Raw genomic sequence first — 21,688 nt, forward strand, 5'->3', positions numbered from 1 at the left:
CAGTTGATCACAAACCGTCTCTATGGGGTTTGAGTTCGGAGACTGTGCTGCTCTTCATCAAGTGAAGCCGCCGTCTGGTTCTGTCGCTGAAGGATGAACAGAGCACTACTTCTGCAGTACGGCACTTACTTTTAAGGCTTCTTTTAGGGCGCTACGACTCAAGGGTTTTTGGCCTAGCGGTTACTTTACTCGCTTACTGCCCCTTCAAGGCATTTCAACAAAGCTTTGTGTTAAGAGTTTGGGTTGTTCAGAATGTTGACACTTTTTTAATGCAGACAAATATCGGTTTCACGTGTCGGTTATCCGTCTCTTAGATTAGTAATCTGTTAGTTAACCAGTTTGTTTATCCCCTGAAAAAGCCCTGTTTTCTTTTTTAAAAAGAAGAAATTATATAATATAACGCAAATAGATTTGAAATCTCACCCATGAAAAGTCAAAAAGTTCTCATCAATACGTTTGACGGGGCATTCCACAGATTTTACACATGAAGGTTAGTTTAGTTGGCAGGAGGATTACAAACAGTTGGATAGACCATCCATCCATTTGCTACACACTCTGGTGTAGGCCCACCTACATTCCCAATATTGTTGCCTACCAAGCTCTCCCCCGAAAGCTCCACACAGAGAGGCCCCGGCCGGCCCAGAACCCCAAATCCTCTTGCTGTGAGGCAATAGTGTGAACCACAGCACCACTGTGCGTTTTACAACGCTCCTGAAAAAATTAATTATCTCAGTCTGATCTTGACACTTAACAAGACAAGGAGTTCATTGTATCAAAGTATTGGGTATTTTTAGGCAGGGAGGATCTAATAAAAGAGGCTATTGAGTAATATTATGGGAAATGTGTCAGGATCTAGACCAGAGACGTTACGGGAGAAAGACAAACCCGTTCAGGAATCCTGAATAAAAGAGTTCATAATGCCAAAGATGGCGGATGTATAACACATATTCCATCCCTCCCCCTAATTGGTGTGTTTATATGTAATTCTACAAAAGAAAAAAGCCAAAGGGGAAGCTTCAAGCTCGCTGTGTTGTTACACTGAAAAAAGTGAAACCTTGCACATGCATAATAAGAAGTGTTATCCAATGGCCATTGACATTCATTTGGATAGAGGCCTGGTCTTGTTATCCCAAACTAACTGCCTAGGAGCAGTCCCAAGATGGCCGCAGAATGGCAAGACTTGCCTATGAGGACTTTGGCTTGACTTGTGCTGGTAACTAAAAGCCAGGACATATTGGCATCTGCTGTTTCCATTTAAGTCAATGGAGTATTCCTTTCAAACATGAAATATTAACACAGAGAAAACTCACATTTTGAGAGCAAACACTAATTCAATTGTGTTGAAAGTTAAAAGTTATTTTAACCGCGTGAAAACTAAGAGCTTGTACTAAAAACGTAATTTGAATATGTTACCAGGCCACACTGTCCTCCCAGTTTGAGAATCAGTTGAATGCCTCAGTAGTCCAGGTTAAAGAATTAAGCAAAAAAAAAAAGATGACTGTTATCATACATATTATACTGTCTGCTCTAATTCATATTTCAGCACTTAGGAAACACTCTTAGAAAACAGAACCTGCACCAGACCTTCACCAACACAACAACGGAGGTACCAAGCATACAATACTTGTGATATGTTATTGATCCACACAATCAAATGGTTCTTTTTTTCATTTATGACCCCGAACAGGAGGAGTTGAGGTTCAGCCACAGACCAGACTCTTGGAGGGTATCTCAGCAGGGTGGATGCTTGGAAAATTGGAGGTTGGTTCTTCAGTTGAAGTGTAACTCACTACACCACCCTGCTGCCCCATGCCAGAGCCTCCCTGCTACATAACTCCATCTGCACTGTATCTGCAAAAGTGGGATCAAAGCCACAAACACCAATACTACATAATAGATCAGTGGCATCTCTGAGGAATAGGTGCATTGATTGGATATGAGCTCTAATGTCTGACTGCTGCCTGCATCTGAACATCTGTCATTCCTCTCTGATTATACTTCAGATTGCAATTACTTTCTGTATCGACAACACACGTTAATGAGACTGTTTGTGCCAGAATCCCAATCTACATGAACTGGGCTGTGAGCATGTATGGTTTCATACGGATGTTTAGGTCTGGGGTATGCTCTAAATATCAGCTAATTCAAGTGTGTGTGTGTGTGTGTGTGTGTGTGCGTGTGCATGTGCATGTGTGCGTGCGTGTGTCTCCAGAAGGCCCAAGTTGATCAGAGTGTGGAGCGACAGCTGTGCTACAAATCAGAGCCCATTTACTGGTGACAGAGTCATTAACGCCTGCTCATCTCATAAAACACAATGCACATGGTCAAATACCATTCACTCCATTCACGCTCATAACTCAGTCCACTGGGCACACACACACAGAGGCACATGCATACACACACACACACACAGATACACACACAAACACACACTCTCTCGCAAAGCTAAACCGAGTGTGTCAATTGGAATAAGTATAGAGGGTGGTTTCCTATGTGTGTGTGTGTGTGTGTGTTGTTTGCGAATCCATAATAAGTAGGGTGATAACGACACAGAGGTAAAGATGGATATTTGCTAAAAGCAGAGGAGCAGTGAACACTTTGTCTAAGGGTTGTTTTTACGATAAGTGCACACCACAACATACAAACTATATCCCCTCTTCTTCTTTCACAGAAAAACTATATATATGTACATATATATATATATGCAAATCCTCTGCATGAATATAATACGTACTATATACATAAACTTTCATACACAACTCCATGCTACATTTCTTCCCAGCCATACTATTATTTATCCTGCCACTGCCACTGCAACAGCCTCTCCTCTATTTCATGGTCTTGCACAGACTTCATCAATAAAAAAATATCATACATTTCATTGGGATGTTAAAAAAATATAATGTAATTTAATCTGATAGCAAAGTGTCCAGCTGTAAATTGAACCAAGATCAAGAAACAAGAATACATTATGACTAATATTCACCCAGAGCATGTTATGTAAAATATTTTTATGGCATTGCTGTGGCCTCACAAAGTATTCAGACCCCTTCACTTTTTACACTTTATTGAGTCAATCCACACTCAATACCTCATGATGACAAAGTGAGAAAACGCGTTTAGATTTGTTTTGTGATTTATTAACGATCAAAGCGAAATCTCACATTTAAAAAGGTATGCAGGATGTGGACACTCCAGGTGATGGTCAAGTGCATCATCTTTGCTTTCATTATCCTTAACATGTGTCTAGAACAACTGCATTGACTGGACAAAGTCCACACAGCTGTTCACATAAGAACCCACAATACCCAGTCCATGTCACAAAAAAAACAACAACACCTATTAATATTTTGGTGAAGTACAGATCAGGGTAAAGGTTTAAAAAAAACATTTGTAAAGCTCTAGGTGATCCCAGAAGCATAGTGGCCTCACCAATTGGGGAACGACGATGTTTTTGACTTATACCCTGTAGAACTAGGTTTGAGTCATGGAGCGACCTGAAGGTGACGTGTTATAGATGCTTGCTATTCAATCTGATGGAGCTGGAGAGGATTTGCCAGGAAGAATGAGATAAACAGACTTGTAGAGAATTACCCAAGATGACTCTGGGCTGCAACGGCTGCCAAAGGGCCTTTGACAAAATACTGACTTAAGGGTCTGAATAATAGGCTTGATATTTAAATTAGCAAAAATAACAAATGTGGACTTAAAGCATTGTTTCACTTAGTTACAATGATTTATTCAGTATAGCAAAAAGGATTTTGAATACCTTGTGAAGCCAATTGTACACAATAGTTTGTACAAAGTCATCATTCCTGACAACATAAAGAAATGTATGGGTTTTTGTCATCACCAACACTGACAGTACCACCTAGTGTTGAAAGAGAGCGTGGGTCATCCTTCCTCTTCACAGATTTATACACCACGTTACAAAGTGCTGTCTGAGGATCAATGTGCTATAAGCAGGCACTGGGGTGTAAAATGTCCCTAACCTCAATCGGATCTGGGGTCAGATGCAAAATACACTCGCAAGGTCACCAGCCCTGTGTGAGCCTGCAACTACACCTCGGTCATGTAGCAGAACACCATGGAGAGAAATGATGTGTGTTCGATCTGAAAATAACATTTGAAAATGCGTATGTGCATAATGAATATAGAAATTTCAGCATCGAGAGAGACTCCGTCCGGTTCACAAACAAAAATCAACCAACCTGAATAAATGTGAAACAATTTTGCAAATAAATACCATTTAAATGTCAGTACCTGACACGTGTAAATTGGGTTATATTTGGGTGTAGGTTTTTGAAGCTTTTTTTTCACATCGTCTGATCCACAAATGTATTTCTTTTATTTAATCTTTATCTAATCAGGCAAATCTCTTTTTCAAGAGAGGCCTGAGAACAATTAACATTTACAGCAACAAAAGACAAGTCAAATCACAGACAACACGAGCAAACAACACACAAGCAGTTGCAAGGTTCTAATAATAACTGTTTGAATGACGGTTTGTAATTCATTTCCATTTAAAAGCTGCATAATAGTTACAACCAGTTTTTGCAAGATTAGTGTGAATACGGGGATTGTCCAAAGTGAAAAAGTTGGCGGATCTTGTTATGGATTTAACAGAAATGAGTGATATAAGATAACCCGGTAGTTGTAACAGTGATCTAGTGACGTCCATGCATGTGTTGGAGGGAAAACTAAGATATCTGGCCATTCATTAATGTGGAATTTACGTGTTTAAGTATTGATTTTAAGTAATAGTAGTACCAGAACTTATTATTTATTACTTATTCACAAATCCTTATCGACATTTGTCATACCAAAATATTAAACAGCTCAATTTTGCTGAAATTTCACAAGTGAATGTTCACTTGGGCTGCCCCCTGAAAGACATCAGTCAGAGATTCCTCTGTCAACTTTGACTCCTTCTGAAACTCTACATTGAATGAAACCACGTACAATCCTGCCGGGGGGAGTTAAAAACCAGGTGAAGAGAAAAATAAAGACGCTTGGGAAGCTTATGTGACCGACTAGTGCTAGAATGCATGGCTCGCACCTAGCTTGCCCCCTACTGCAGTTCACAAACTTGCCCTGCATGTACTTCCAATGTCAGCAAGCTTCTACAACCAAATATGTCACAGTGAGGTGCAGATGAACTTCAGTTTCCCACCATATGGTGTGACAGGGCCATGAATCTCTTCTTCCTTTATTGATCATACAACAAACATATCCTGAACCGCCATTAGTTAACTACGACATCATGGTATCTCACTATGATTATCATCCAGTATCATCACATTCCTGCATGCCAGATGTATACTGCACATCGTATACACACAAACACCCGCACACATATACACACATCACACAACACAGAGAGAGAGAGAGAGAGACCTTCTCACAGTAAGTGCATGTCTTACCTTTCTCAGAGAATTCACAATCCTTCATGGCCTGGTCACAGTCAGAGCATGTGAGAACAGCTATCGATGACCTGTTGACCTTGAGATGAAGATCTCGGCTATACATCACCATGTGCCTGAAGAGGAAACACAGTTCCTCAGAGTCGACCACAGCGGAGCCATCGTCTTGACAAATTAAACTTCATTTCTCTATACGTTGTGCCATTATTTAAAGTGCGGATGTTTTGTTTTAGTCGCACCAACAACACGATATTCTCTTGTCACTAATGTATTTGATCATTTTCTTAAACAAAAAGTATCAAATGTGCATGAGTGCAAAAAGGGTTCTCTATGTTAACAAGGTTAACATACGTACTAAGTCACAAAATCTCACCTCCTTTCTCCGTCTTTTCAAAAAGTTGAACTGTTTTTTAACGACAATCCTCAAAAGTTCTCCAAATTTTTGAAAATAACCTCAGAGCTGTTCACTCAGCCACGGTGACAGGTCAATAAAAGATAAAGAGTTCCTCTTTTCAGAGTAGTTTTGTTGCCACTAAAGCAGTCAGGAAGAGAAGAAGTCACAAAGCTCTCCTTTCAGGGGTGAGAGAGGGAGCAAAACAAGGGGGTCACACAAACCAAAATATAGCTGGGGGCTTTAACTCCATTGAGCATGTGCTGAGGAAAAGCACACTATACATTTATTATTATATTCAGTGAACTCTTTAGTCACATTTCAAAGTTACAAATCATATATATATTTACAGCAGAGACCTAGTTCGTACTTAGAGAAGAAATGTCTCCCATCTGAAAGAAATGAAATAAGTCGCCATGGTGGTCCGGCAGGGAAAAGTTCAAAGTAAATGTAGAGTGTCATTTAGCAAACTGTTATGCCCCAGGCAACTCCAGTAGTCCCACACACAGATCCCTATTGTCCCGCCTTGTGACTCCAGTCGTGTATCTCCGCTGAGCCTACTGCTTTCACAGCACTGCTTCCTCAGAGAGCTGGTCGTACCAAAAGCAACGCTGTGGCAAAGAGTCACAAGACTCGCTTGAGGCAAGGTTCAAAATCTCTTTCAAAGAAAAAAAAAAAAAAAGGTTAGAACAGATGGTTATTCCCTGAAAAACGTGTGAACGAAACTATTCTCCAGTCACAATGACATGAGATCCGCGGCACACATTTGTTCCCAGGCTGTACAGACGGCGCAGTAGTGCAGCAAGGAACCCAAATATAAACTCTCACCTGGGGTTTGTCAGTTGAAGTTCGTTGGAGGCCGGAGGAGGGGAAGACAGGTGAGGAGCTGCAGTGATTTCCCTAAACAAACAGACACGGGAGAGCACCTGCAATTCAAATGCAGGCCAGCACTAAAAACGAAGCTGAGGCACGTCTCCCAAACCTGCATTTGCCTGCATTTGAATGGGACACAAGGACTTTAAAAGGCTCTGTGTGAGAGAGTTAAATAGACAATGATGAAAATAAAATGACTTTGGTCATCATCAAGTCAGCCAGTCTCATTTCACTGCCCACACATCTATGCTGTTAGCTCTCTGTTAATACACAATGAGCAGCATGAACAGAAAACTCACTTTTCAGACATTTACAGTAAATAAGAGGTGGTTCAACTGGTTTCATTTTGACAGCGGATAATGCCTGCCCTCGTGTGGACAAAGGCTCATCCTGCATGTGGGCTAAAATGAGAAGTATTTCTTATAGCGTGACAAAAGATGCAGGGCATCACAACACAAAGAAAGTATTTTTGACTTGTGGTTTGTATGGCTTACAAGTTATAACTGTAGTTAGAGAGCCGTGCAGGACTGTCATGCCACTTGCGATCTTTTATTTTCCTTTTTCCCCTCAAACTGATTAGCCTGTAAAATGCAACTTTTTCCTTTGTCTTTTTTTATTCACCTCTTTTACAAGTTTTCCTTCACTTGCACACTCCAATGAGGTCAGACGTCAGCTGAAAAAGAGTACATGTAAGTGTAGTTATGAAATCTAGGAGCTGTCAGATTCTTTACATTTTCTGAAAAAGTGTGTACTGACAGTAACCTATTGTGTACACTGCAGTACTGCTACCACAGCTGTCAAAAATCTCTTGTTAAAATTAGTCATAATTTTTGGTTAACAGCTATCAAAATGTATGACTGAATGGAGGAGGTATAATTTTTCATAACAGTTGTCAAAATACAGGGGGCTGTATAACTTAAAAAAACTTTAAAAAATAACAATTTTTTATGTGTCAACGACACAGAAAACCTAGGGCAAGGTGGAATGATTCCATGGGAGAAATATGAGGCTGCTTTATCAATATGTCTGACGATTATTTTCTTTAATAATGATTGATTGTTCAGCAAAATATCAGAAAACAGAGAAAGAGCCCATTATTATTGCCCGAGGCCCAAGTTTACATGTTCAAAGTGGCCAACAGTTAAAAACAAGTTGCCTTTTCTATCACATGATAAAAAAAAGCTTGGAAACTAGCAAATATTCACTTGTTGTTGTTTCTGTGAAACCTGTTGCATGTCATATCCATACCACTCTCTCTCCACATGTCCTGCCTCTCTAAAGCTTTCAAATGAATATTAAAAAGCCCACAAAGTCATCTTTAAAAAAAAATTATATATATATATATATATATGTATATATATATATATATATATTTCTAGGCCAGAACATAGTTCACGTACACACACACACACACACATACACATACACACATATATATATATAGATAGATATAAAACATTACATCAGTATTTAATCAATCATTTGAATTGTGGACATTACATTTTCTGTCAGGAAACTAATAAGTCAATCAACTTCTCACAGCACAGGTTGGATTCTGGGTGCCTGGGGAAATAGTGACACTATCATCTACACCTGTCCCAGGGGTCTGTGCCCACTGCCCATGTCCTCGTGTTGAAGGAAGACCTCATCAGCCATTTCACGGCCTGGCTCCTCAAGCCACACATATGAACAACATGCAGGTATCAACATGGCTGGAGTCCACACTCAAATACTTCGAGAGAGAAAACTAAACAACACGACCTTTATGGAAGCGTGTAAGCAAGCATCCCCAACCGTCACCCTCAGCGGCTCGTCCCATTGGCCACTTTCATTGCACCTGCTCCTTCCATCCGCCAATCACGCTCCCTGCTCGCCGTGCTCCAAGATGGCGGCTCACTGTGCCCCGTATCACCGCACATCATCGCATTCGGAAGCTAATCATCGTCGTGTCCGGGCCGTGGGCGACCCATGAGGGAGCCGAGCAGAAGGAGCCGAGCGGGGCGAGCGCTGCCAACTCTCAAACGCGGAAGCGTTAGTTCATGCGAGGACCCGGTGTCGGTGTCGCTCTGAAGGGGGTCGCGTCGTCCGAGTATGGCCACCGAGAACAGGATCAATTTCTGGAGGAGAAACGCAAAGGTTCCCGGAAGGTGGGTTTTCGTAACCGTCTCTGTTTTGCCGAAGCGGCACCGAGGTACACTCCTCCAGTAAGTTTTCGCAGGGTTCAAAATGAAACGGGTAAAATAACGTACAACATATCGCCATGTTCTATTCGGGGCTCATTGTAGGCATGAAGCTGACCATGTTGTACTCGTGTGCTTGATGACGTCGCAGCGTCTTGTTTGAGCGCGTGTGAGCCGAGGGACACGGACCTCCGTCTCGTTCCTGTCTTCTAACGCTCGGAGCGGAGGGTGTCAGCTGTCACACACACGCACACACGCACACACACACACACACACACACACACACACACACACACACACACACACCTTGCGTCGCTCACCATATGTTTCGTCAGTCTGAGCTGAGGAACAGTGCTACACGATGTGAGCTGGCCACAGGCTGGGGGGGGGGGGGGGGGGGGGGGGGGGGGGGGGTGTCTCTGCAGTCAGTCAGGCCTCACTCTTTTGTCAGATGAGTCAGAAGGGCAGAAGTTAACTGAAATACACCCTCTTCTTTTGTGGCAGTTTGATATTGATGATTCAAATGACCAATTACTTATGTAGGCCAGGTCATTGTTCATTAGTGGGTTAAAAGGGGGGGGGGGGGGGGGGGGGGTGATTGAGTTTAGGCCATAACATGTCATTTCGGCCTAGATTAGTCCCATGTATCCAGTACCCCCGAGTCACCTTGCCATTAGGCCATTTGTTTCCATGGAAGATGAATACATGACCAAACCTATGAGGTCCTTTAACAAGACTTACCTGCTGTCCTGAAGGTGTTCCCAGAATCCTCCGAGACTTTTCCCCTTCTAAACGCCTGGTCCTCTGCAACATAATGCAGTTGTCTCTCTGGTCCAGGTGAACTGGCAGCGGCACAGGAAATACTCCTGCAGTATTTTGAATGAGAACAATACAGGAATGACATATGTAACATCTTTTATTGATTGTGCTAATAATTTCTGGGGGGTTATTCTTCAGGGACATGTATGCCAAGCACTGTGACTTCAATGTGATCTTAACGTATGCGAGCCACAAGCAGGGCCGAGGTTAGTCCCAGGCCTGTAGAGCTTGTTCAATCGCCATCGGCGGGGTTTTAATTGTCTCAGAGGATCTGCGGGTATTCTCATGCTCAATCTTATTTTGTTCCTCTCACTCTGCAGACTTGTGGAAAATTTTAAATCATCATTGTGAAGGCAGTTGACCTATTTGTGCGTATGTGTTTGTGATTATATCTTTGTTCCTTCATGACTGTGAAGTCTCTTCGTGAAGGCTGTGGCTGTGTCAACAGAGAGGCTGGAGATGGTGGGGGTGGTGGCGGTGTTTTGGGGGCAGTGTGTTTGGTAAATCTGAGAAGAGAGGATCTCCAAGGAGAGGGCGTTGTTGCCTTTGTCACACACACTGATCTCTCTCCAACTGTGGTGGGCGGAAGGCTGGGAACCCAAACACAAACGCCTGTTTGAACAAGAAAAGCGAGCAGCCAGTTTTGCCGCCTGTCCTTCAGCCGCTCGTGATAAAACAAGTCTACGGCTGGAAAACAAGAGACTCTGACACTACCAGATAATCATCAGACCCCGTTCTCAGCCACCAGGCTTACTCTCAGTTTGCACATGCAAACAGGATGAATGAGGTTGACGACTTTTTGCCTCCCGGGCATGAGAAGCCACAGTTTGACCAAAATCCACATACTAGTGCTGATATTTCTTGCTTTGTCATATTAACACAAAAGCATCTCAACTAGTTTGAATGAGGTGCTTATCATGAGGGAAATTTCAAATTCCAGCAGTGACATGTGAACGGTGATGTTAACTTTAGTGTTTGACCAAAACTGTGGTGGGGAAAACAAGAAAAGTTACTTATTTGACCTCAACGTGTGAGCAGAGTCCTCATGAGAAGGAGAGTCCTCGTAAACGACCGACCTCAGACAACACTCTTTTGACCAAAAGCTGCCAGTGTAAAAAGTGAATGTATGATTCATCTGTGAATGATTTTTTTACATGTCTGTAACCAATATTTGATTTGTGCTGCTAACACAGTTACTCGCCTCAGTTACCACGCTGTGCAACAACCACAACTATAACTGAAGTGTAACTCAATGGAGGTTGCCGTGAAAAGAGATAAAGGAGTGTTGTTGGCAGTTGTTGGCCTGGTCCTGCTCCCACCCTATGTGTCCTCTATGTATCTGCTTTGGGTCGCCGGAGACTTAAAAAGAAGCTGAGTATCAAGATTTTCACATCCGTGGAACATGATGGCCACCACAGGGTGGGGAAGTATGCAGGTGCTGTGCAAGCTGTCCCCCTGTTCAGTTAAATATTCACTAAGAAAAAGCACAATCTAAGTAAGACAAGGTTGGGAATTTTAACAGGAGGATAGAATTGAGCTGTGATCTGTATGTTTGACTCCATGCTTTACTAAATGCTCCCCACTGTTTCAAATCGGTCAAACTCACTGGCACATGATTGACACAAATCTCAAATGAATCCCAAATTGCAAATTAGACTGTGCAGACAACCTCTCCTTGTACGCAACAGAGGTTGGATGTGCACACTATCTACCTCCTTTTCTTGTAATAATACAGGACACCATGTGTTTAGGGGTCAACACTGAGGTTCCGGAAGTGAAAATCCCATTCATATTCTCCATTGATATTTCTGATTAGAAGCCATTATTTCGTAACCGTACAACGTAGACTTACCATGAGCTAAGAGGTTGTATAACAATGGTATAGGCACATGTAGAAGCCACAAGTCTGTATGATATCAACCTTGTTTTAGGAAAAGTATGTGTTATTAGCAATGTCATAGAGAAATACTACACTACCCACAATCTTAAAGTGTAACATCGACATCTCTGACTGGTGGAGCTTGCTGTTACAATAGAAACGCTTAACTACACGAGCAAACTTCATGTCAGCCAGTGATGCTGCGTTCCTTAAAACCTCGGAACTCGGAGCTCAGGCTTCGGGTTGTCGTTCCATTTAACATGACAGAACTCAAAATTCCAGACGTCCAAGTCGGAGGTTGCAACTGGAACACCTTCTCGAGTCCGAATTCCGACTCAGATGTTCCCCACCAACCCCGACTTCGGAGCACCGAACACCGAGTTCCGAGATGTAATGGATAATAATAATACCCGCTGCTACCACTGAACTCTACGATAGATACACACTATAAACACACACAAAACACAAGCTGCATACATTACAAGACTATTATAAACAATATCAACACTATAGTGATGATGATGATGAATGGTTAAAAATGCTAAACTGTCGGTTGGAAGACGTTGGATGGCTTATGGGACGAGTAGTATCTTTATACAAGGATTTTATGAAATGTCAATGAATGGGAAATTCACTTCCAGAACCGCTCAAAAAGTGGACGGTCACTGTTGCACTCTATAGCAGCCATCTATTCAATCTAGTGCATGGGCCAGTGTCATGTCCATCTGTGGTGCTTTTTTTTCTGTGATTATGCAAATTTTAAAAGGTTTGTGCTGCAACTAATAAACTAAGGGTAATGTGTGTAGAAGGTCAGGATATGTGTCTGCCAACTTTCCTCTGAGCACTGGTTAATTAGTAGATCTTTTGAAGAGCTCATCTTTGACCTTCAGCACTAGCCAGGGCAGACACTTGGAAGCCGCATATGTTTTTCTGCACAGAGATGACAGAGTTTCACGTCATCTTCTACAGCGTGCAGCCAGTCTACGGAGCGCAGCATCCACCTCTCGACCCGCGGTTGCGACGCACGTGAGTGAGCACATGAGAACTGGACTGCATGGTGTCGCGCCGACCACGTGGCTGCATTTTGTCTGAGTTGCCCCCATTTTCAAACTTTGTTTTGCTGCTGAATGTTCCATGCAGCTGTGAGGATCTGAGCATGTGTGGATTGTATGGAACAGTATTGTACCAATATTGACATCTACATACATACATTGTAGTGTTTTAGTGTCCCCTTTTTTTTTTGTTGGATTTGCAGTTTTCTTTATTTGTTGTTGTTCTTCCGATTTAAGTGAGTGCTGTCTTTTATGACACTGAAATTCTTTGGTTTTTCTGTCTTTCTTTGTCTGACCTCTGGATCTGTCCTCTTGCAGGTATCCCAAAGACACGAAGCCAAAGTTCAACAATCTCAAGTCAAAAAAGGCGTCTAGCTTCCACGAGTTTGCCCGCAGCACCAACGACGCGTGGGACATAGACGATGAGGAAGACGAGGATTTCCTCGCAACCCCTGCCCCAACTTCATCCCTGCCATCAGGCCTGCACTCCACAGCCACACAGAACCCGGTGGCTACAAGACATCATTGTTACCACTGAGCAACTATGGGCATTGAGCTGGTGTGAAATGAACAGACATGTTCTGATGGGTTATCATTTGTCCTTGCAGCAGCAGCAGAATCCGGCAGGGGACACAGAAAGCAGGTTGTCACACAGAGTGTCACCTCCTAGCTCAGAGGCTCCAAACCTCCAGGACGTTCAGGAGGAAGACGCAGACTGCGAGCACGTCAACGGCAAGGTTGTCAAGTCTAACAGTGAGGCCCACCTCGGCCCGTCCTCAGGTACGTGACTCGTGCTGCAGCAGTACATTCTGCATTAAGGGCTACTGAACAGCTTATCAGGTGTTTCATAGTGAAGCTAATGACAGTCTTTGTCAGAGGGGACCTCACTTTGTGCCAGGACCACTGGGATTATATCAGGCCTTTGGCACGTGGCAGGTCCTGAAAAATGTTCCTCCAAATGTTAATGGTGCTCCGGACAAACTACCAGTGAGTTTATCGTTCAAGATCACAGTAAAACTGTGTACTTAAAGTGTATCCTATCACATTTAAGGTATATAAAATGTCAATGTGAATTTAGAGTAATTACAATTTTCCCTCACGCAAGTCAAAAAGATCATTTTATGTGTCCTGAGCGTCAAGCGGCTCTTCAGTCAAGCATGCTCACTGTGAATATTTTTCTGGGCTTCTGTTCTCTTCTGAAGTCAGCTGGTGTCTAAGTGTTAAGGCTGAGCTTGTGCGAGCAGGGCCGGGAGGCTGCAGCCAACCTGGAGGGGCTCGTACATGATAATACATTAAAAATTACACCTTAAAGCATAGGGTAGATTTCATGTTTTTATTGTTTTGTGGAGCAACAGTTGCTTATTCCTTATCTCATCTGGTGCCTCGACATTTGAGTGGAAATTATTAACCATAGAAGTAACTGGGACAACAAAATGGGATACTAAATATCTAGAGGCGATTTAATGAAAAAACCTACAACAGACTTTTTGACTCTTTGGACTATTTCTGAGGTTTTGATGGTTTTACTGTTATTTAAATGTTGTGGTCCCTTCTTTTTTTAACAAAACACTGTGTAGCACAAAGTTTTAATTATTACGTGATTAGATCATTAGATCATTTTTTCTTGCATGGCCCTGCACAGTCCGATCCATGCTGCAGAAGCAGCAGTCTCTCCCAGTTCGTTCCATCATCCCACTGGTGGCTCGTATCTCGGATCAGAATGCGTCCGGGGCACCACCCATGACGGTGCGGGAGAAGAACCGCCTGGACAAATTCAAGCAGCTGCTTGCTAGTCCCAACACTGATCTAGGTACAGTAGGAGGACAAACCACACAGCCACACACTTTCATTGGTCAGATATGAGCTGTGTCCCAATTCAGGGGTTGCGTTTGGTGTCACCGTGGGGCTACTAGGCTGTCCCACAAACGATCCCGTGGGTGGTTCCTTCTCGGGTCTGAATCGGTCTACATGTCATTTGAGAGGAAAAAGAGGGTTTACTTGACCGGCGTCATACACTGTCTGCTGCCAGAAAGCAATGTTACATTCCTAACACTTAACTCTAGGTAACAGCCAGCTGAATGTACTGTCTGATTCATTTTGTTGATCTCTGCTGTTGTTTGCTACAGATAAGATATAAGAGTGTTACTCATTTGTCTTTCTACCTTGCTCTGTGCTGTATCAGAGGAACTCCGGAAGCACAGCTGGTCGGGAATTCCAATAGAAGTCCGGCCAATCACATGGCGACTTCTCTCTGTAAGTTTCATGACCTTCAGTTTTTCAAGTATAACACGTTCTTGTCTGGTTACAGGGCATCCTGTCTCAATAGTCCAAGTTCACTGGAGCCAGTTGCATTCCTTTAGGAAAATGATCACATAATGTCAAAAGCCTTAACTTTGCAGGTAGCCTTATCTGCGTACTTTTGTCTCATCTCAAATGTCCAGCGTTCCTCTGAAACTTTTCACATAATCAAAAATAAGCAATAATAATAATTCTTTCTGACTGGCACTCTTGACTCCTGTATTCTCTCCCCTGTCCCTGGGCTTTGACAGGGCTACCTGCCAGCCAACAAGGAGCGCAGAGAGCTGGTGCTGAAAAGGAAACGAGAGGAATACTTTGGTTTCATCGAGCAGTATTACAACTCCAGAACAGACGAGCACTACAAAGACACATACCGACAGGTAACACCACAGTTAAAGTTGACAAATGGAGATAAGTCGCTGCTGCTCAATAAACAGCATGTTATGATTTGAATGCCAACATGTTATCAGTTTGATTGTCCTGAGTAGCATTTTAATGATATTACATTTTCTTCCTGTTAGATCCACATCGACATTCCAAGAACCAACCCTCTGATTCCCTTGTTCCAGCAGCCTGTTGTGCAAGAGGTAAGATATGAACCACTGCAGAGCGGAGGCATTGTAAACAAAAAACGGAAGTAGGTCTTCAACATGCATTAGGCAAATTTGTGTGTGTTTGTGGGTGTGGGACCTGATTCTGTTCATACATTAAGACTTGTCTTCCTTATGGGAACAAAAACAAGTCTCTATAACATAATTCATATGGGGACTTCTTTAGGGCTGGCTGTTGCTTAGGAGGTAGAGCGCTTCATCCACTAATCAAAACGTCATTGGTTTGTTTCCTGGTGTCCTCGGGCAAAACACTGAACCCCCAAATTGCCCCGAACAGTGTGAGAATGGGATGTGCGAGTTATACACATTCATAGCGCTGTATACATCTTTGTGAATGGGTGAATATTGTGAACACTAGAAAAGCACAATATAAATGCAGCCCATTTAAAGTTTGGGCTTTTGTAAAAAATCTGCTAATATTTCCGAAAAAAATATCTGGGTTTTCGGCGCAGCCCAAGCTCCGTAAATCGAAAACAAAAAAATGGTGCAGACCACACCACACAACACTGCGAGCACACTTTGTAAACATTACTCCTTGACACCTTAAGCGACGTGCCAACAGTGTGGCGCTGCAACTCCACAGTTTTGGACTCCTATGCGGAGGAACCGGGTTCGCAGTTGGCTAGAGCAGTAAAATCACAACAACAACAGAGAGAGAAACAAGCTTTCTCCTGAATCGCTTACTGCCCCTTTAACTGCGAGATGGTTAGGGCGCAACTTGTGAGATGCTGATGGGCTGTGAAAGGCGTAGTCACTAAATCTTAATAGGTTAGTCATCATTAGCGACATGGAAATAAATGGTTGAACAATTTATGTTTAATCCTTTTATTGACCATACTCATTATGAACCAGTTTTGTTTTTTATTATGAACTATTTACAGAGTTCAGTAAATAGTTGCTGCACTCTTAATTTTTGAGCCTACATTTTGATTATTGTTCCATTTTTTAATCACTAATAGAGGATTATGTGATCTCAGAGTAAAACTGGTCAACACTTCTGCTAATCTGACATTTTGTTGTTGCACTTCCTTCCTCAGGTGTTTGAGCGTATCCTTTTCATCTGGGCCATCCGTCACCCAGCCAGTGGCTACGTCCAGGGAATTAACGACCTGGTCACACCCTTCTTTGTCGTCTTCCTGTCGGAGTTTGTCAGTAAGTTTCTGGTGGGAGAAGTCCTGCCTAGAACCGTGTTACCTTCAGATGGGACCTGGTTTTATGTACTTACATGTTACTCAGTGCGTTAACATGCAGTTTAAAAATCTGATTATATTCGAATACCCTGGTTTCTCAAACGCCATGTAAACACCTTACCCCAGCTAAAATGAGAGTTCTCATACCTCGGATAACAGACCTAGATAGCTCCTTCAGTGACCAGGGTATTCGTGCATGTGTACACCCTAACCGGAGTAAGCTCGGGTTACACGTCTGCGCATGCTTTGTAAGTTATAACTGCCCCTCCACACTCGCAGATAGCAACGGCACAAAAAACAACAGTAACAACACAAGCTTTACCTTTAAACCCAAGACTTCACCATGGCAGGTAATGTTACTGAGGCATAGAGAATGTACGAAATGTACAGCGCTGAAAAGTCATCCATGTTCTCCTCCGCTCTCCAAGTTGTTGTGAGTTTGACAAAAGTCAACTGGAAAAAAGGCTCATTCCATCAGGTTGTACGTTGGCAGTACTACTGTACCGGAGGCAGAGTTACTCCCATCATTCTTCCCCGCTCATGTATACGAGGAGAACTGACATAACCCGGTTATTCACTTAACCGGGGTTACCCCGGTTACTACTGAGTGTTGTCACCACAGCCAGGGTCATAAACATGTCTTTTACCAACCTCAGCAGAGAGCAGCATTGTGGAACCTTCTGCAGACCCCATCATGTGTCTGATTGGTGTTGTTTGTTATCTCAGCGGAGGATGTGGAGAACTTTGATGTGGCAGCCCTGCCCCTGGACACGCAGAGAAACATCGAGGCTGATAGCTTCTGGTGCATGAGCAAGCTGCTGGACGGAATCCAGGTCTGCTCACACACAAACAGAACATTGGTGATCAGAAAACAATGAAATGTGCCCGTTTACTGAGACTGATTTCCTCTCAGGACAACTACACCTTTGCTCAGCCGGGAATCCAGAACAAAGTGAAAGCTTTGGAGGAGCTGGTCAGCAGGATAGATGGTGAGTGGACTCCTGACAGTTGTCATCCATAACTGTGTTTTTCTGTGACGTGCTCTTTATTTTGAGCTTGTTGACTACGAGCTTGTACTTGCAGGAAGTGATAGAGGTGTGTGTGTTGTCTGTCTGCAGAGGACATTCACAATCATTTTAAGAAGTATGAGGTGGAGTACCTGCAGTTTGCTTTCCGGTGGATGAACAATCTGCTGATGAGGGAGCTGCCTCTTCGTTGCACTATCCGTCTCTGGGACACCTACCAGGTAGCCCAGATTGTTCACTGTCATTCAAGCTTCAGAAGCAAATAGAATAGTCTAGCACACACTGCAGGCTGAAAACCTACACCAGCACTCACACTGCTGCAAATATGCTCCATCACACGGTATCTGTTAAGTTGACTGGTTCAGGTGTTGGGACAGACTTTCCCCCCGTTGTTTCGTCTTTGCTTGTTACTTTTGAATGCTTGATAAAGCTGTGTTGTGTTTGGCTACAGTGCTTTTCTGTTCTCCACAGGCTGAGGCAGAGGGTTTCTCCCACTTCCACCTGTACGTTTGTGCTGCCTTCCTCATTGAGTGGCGCAAAGAAATTCTCTCAATGGTTGACTTTCAGGTACCGGCGTCTTCGTAGTCGCTCACACACACACAACTGTGACCACCAAATATTGACGCAGTGCTGACAGATGGTAGCAAGACAGAAGTTTATTATTAAAACTGGTTCATAGAAACAAATCTTTTGCGTCTCCATTTCCCCCAATTCAACTACAACAGCGTTAGTTGTTGTAGTTGAATTGGAAATGTCAGACTGACTTAGAGCAACTTGAATTCAAAGTTAGGAACATGCGTCCACAATGCCTGATACCACCGCAGATAACGAGGTTATCTGGCTAGCAATGCTCACAAGACGATCTTTGGATCACAGATAATGACCGTGTTCAATAATTTACAACTAGCTGCAGTAGCATAATCTGAAAATTTAACTAATGCTTCTCTTATCAGTGTGAGGTACAATGATGCAAGATATTAACATCTCTTGTCACAAACGATCACTAAACCAGCTGATTTGTGAAAAGTGTGGGAGCTGGTTTATAAATCTGAAAAACCAACTATTTTTTGAGCAAAAAAAAAAAATTTCAAGCACATGATACATGTTTTTTTAGATAAATGATTATGACACAAAGAAACATTTAATCGTGAATTTGTGGCACAATAACACTTTGTCAAATAGAACGAGTGTGCAGGCGAACCTGTGAGCAGAAGAGACACTAGAGACATAAATTAAAGTTCTTTGTGTGATAATTATTATACAAAACTCGTCTGCTTCCTTGGCTCATAATATCCCTAAAGAAAGAGGCATCACTGTAACTCCATATCCATGGGCGACAGCAGACGTTTTGACTGTGACACATTGTCACATGTTTGCTAAAACCATGGTGCAAGTTGATCACAGCCATAGAGGCCCAGCTACGCAACACGACACATGCTTACTTCCAGTGCAGACAATAAGCAAAAGCACTTTCTTGTTAGTGTAAGGCACATGATCAATAAATTAAACAAATTAGGTGACCAGTAAGGCTGCAATGCAGCAGCTTAACATGAACATTTGATTCTGCTGTGTCAGAGCTAAATTTTACAAACCAACCCACAAACTTGATATAATTCTGAAATGTTATGCATACTGCTGCCTTCCAAGTATAGCGTGTAAGTCTCAAAAATTATTTCCTGGTGCTCTTCAGGGCCTTCTCATGCTACTGCAGAACGTTCCGACAATCCACTGGGGGAACGAGGAAGTGGGTCTCCTCCTGGCCGAGGCTTATAGACTGAAGTACATGTTTGCCGATGCACCCAGCCACTACAAGAGATAGACCCGGGTCCTCCACGGCACAGCAAACACAGCATACTTTTGAACTTCGAATCAAACCTGACCGTGAAGGGAGGACATCGTCTGAGATACTCAGACATAAGTGTTGTCTCTGAGGTAACCTAGAAGAGACTGGTGGAGCTCCAGGAGACCTCCAGGACGTTTTCTCAGAGCCACTCTCCTGTGACGCTGAAATCCACTGACTACCACACTGGATTTGGGTTTGTGGTGCAGCCATCGAGTTCAGTAAATATGAGATTATTTGCAGTCAATGCACTGCGCTGTATCAATGGACTGTTACAGTATGAATAACCGTAGCTATGCCATTTTGGTTGACTTTTTAATTGTCTCTCAAGTCAAATGTACACTGAGAGATACATGCTGTAATATAAAGGGATGATGAATGTTTGTGAGATCATCCCCTTAGTGAAAGGTGGTATCTACAGTTTCTATTTATTTTTTTTGGCAGATTTGTTTTAGTAGAAGTTTGACCGTCGAAATATATTAGGTGTAACCAGGCAACTAAAACACTGTCGTTTTCTCTCTGTTTGTTTAGTCTGACACTGTGGAGCTGTTCTAATTAAGATGGACTTTGGGTTTCCCACCCCCACTTTTTCAGAGAGGACAGCTATTTTGGTTCAGGGTTACCAAATCTGCACTGTACAATCAACCAATCAAAGTCCATAGTTTGGGCCTCAATCTGTCAATTTACTCAGTAAATACCATTACTGATATTTTGGTAACTATGACCTGGATGAATGAGAATTCATCCATGTAAGTTTTCCCTCTCGGTCATGATGGATGAGCTGGTCAAGAGGATCATTTTTTTTTTGTCTCGAAATAATGATGCAGCTCTTGGGTGGAGCTCACAAATGTCAATGTCAATTTCGAGTTGAATTGCCTCCTGAATGGATCAGGAACATGGGAGAACTTCAGTTTGATGAAGCTTCGGAGCTCCTCGTTCACACGTCAGCTGAAATGGGTCTAATTGATGTAGATTATTCAAATGTTATTATGTTTTCGGCTGTTGAAATACAATTTTAGTTGGAGATTGTGGCACATTTTAACACATTAACAGGCACAAAATTAGATCCGTCACACCTAACCTTTTGGCCTGACTGAGTGTTGATTTTACTAAACCTTAATTTTTATGCAAAACAAGAGGGAACTAGTCTTATTAATGGTTTTATGATCATCTGTGAAGTATCTTATTCAAACCGTGGGGCCACTGTAAGATAATAAAAAGTAGTTTAGAATCATAGTTTATGGGGACATTGCCTCTGTCAACTCCTGTTGGTACTGAAAAACATTCAGTCTGAAAACAGTGCAGCTCATTTTAATACTTGTTTTATATTTGTTTAAGGTAAGGTTTTGCTTTTCACTGTTTTATTTGTAACTGCATTTTGTGTGTGGGTGTGTGTGTGGTTGTGGGGAGGGTGTTACTATTAGTCATCTACCTTCATTACCAGTGATAATTCTAACACAGTGACGGACTCCTGCTCATTGTAAATTTCATTGTCATAATTCGGGGCCCGGAATTATTCAGTCCTTCTGAAATGTGGTGGTCCAACCATAAACGGACTTATGGCATTATATTCCGTGAAGAAGACGCTGTGGTGCTGAAAATGAGTTATTTTTTAGTTTTGGAAAGGTCTTAACACATTCATGGAACCTGTTTGTAGTTCATTCATTGTCAGTTTTGTCATTATTAATCCACCTGTAGTCTTGCTGACACATGGTCACAGTTTGCCTTTAGCCTTAAAGTTTGTTTTCTTCATTCAGGTGCACCAACTGATTGTGTCCCTACCACGATGGTGTTGTTCACTCCATGCTGTGTTTGTGTAAAAGCTTGTGTCTTCAGACACGATGTTGATGACTAAAGGCTAACAAAAATTTTGAAACTTAACGATTTGTTCTCTATAGTGTTAGTGCTGTTTTAACAATCATATGCCACATCTCTATCGGGCCGATATAGTCTGTTATATCACAGTGCTTCAAGAAACACTTCCCTGCGGAATTCAGCCTTGAATGAAGAAATCTGAAATGATTACAGTACCTGCTGTATGTTAACTTTTTGTTTATATTAAACGATTGTTACACAATTGCCAACATGACGTTTGTGTGTTGTTTGG

The 21,688-nt window shown here is 42.5% G+C and overlaps 2 protein-coding genes across 9 annotated transcripts in view; one reads left to right on the plus strand and one right to left on the minus strand.

Annotated features, from left to right (window-relative positions):
* myt1b (myelin transcription factor 1b) overlaps nt 1-5,533 on the minus strand; it is a 106,787-nt gene extending 101,254 nt beyond the window's left edge. For 3 of the 6 annotated variants that reach the window (XM_035644564.2, XM_035644561.2, XM_035644560.2), the window contains exon 1: nt 5,424-5,533. In XM_035644564.2, the coding sequence (XP_035500457.2) occupies nt 5,424-5,529 (106 nt within the window). In that variant the 5' untranslated portion in view covers nt 5,530-5,533. The remainder of the gene's footprint in view (nt 1-5,423) is intronic. The other 3 variants (XM_035644563.2, XM_035644567.2, XM_035644565.2) reach the window with 1 other exon arrangement.
* Nucleotides 5,534-8,545: 3,012 nt separating this feature from the next.
* tbc1d22b (TBC1 domain family, member 22B) lies at nt 8,546-21,670 on the plus strand. 3 transcript variants are annotated; one of them, XM_035644592.2, is made up of 14 exons: nt 8,546-8,834; nt 12,535-12,591; nt 12,936-13,125; nt 13,226-13,397; nt 14,260-14,427; nt 14,800-14,870; nt 15,167-15,295; nt 15,437-15,502; nt 16,564-16,678; nt 17,443-17,549; nt 17,630-17,705; nt 17,835-17,962; nt 18,213-18,308; nt 19,432-21,670. In XM_035644592.2, the coding sequence occupies exons 1-14, from the start codon at nt 8,779-8,781 to the stop codon at nt 19,558-19,560; spliced, it is 1,560 nt and encodes a 519-aa protein (XP_035500485.1). In that variant the 5' UTR covers nt 8,546-8,778; the 3' UTR covers nt 19,561-21,670. The 3 variants fall into 3 exon arrangements, with proteins under 3 accessions (XP_035500485.1, XP_035500486.1, XP_035500487.1); XM_035644593.2 differs by having other exon boundaries at nt 13,229-13,397; XM_035644594.2 differs by lacking the exon at nt 12,535-12,591.
* The last annotated feature ends 18 nt before the right edge of the window (nt 21,671-21,688 follow it).

This window comes from Scophthalmus maximus, chromosome 3 (genome assembly GCF_022379125.1).
Source record: "Scophthalmus maximus strain ysfricsl-2021 chromosome 3, ASM2237912v1, whole genome shotgun sequence".
Taxonomy (NCBI): Eukaryota; Metazoa; Chordata; class Actinopteri; order Pleuronectiformes; family Scophthalmidae; genus Scophthalmus; species Scophthalmus maximus.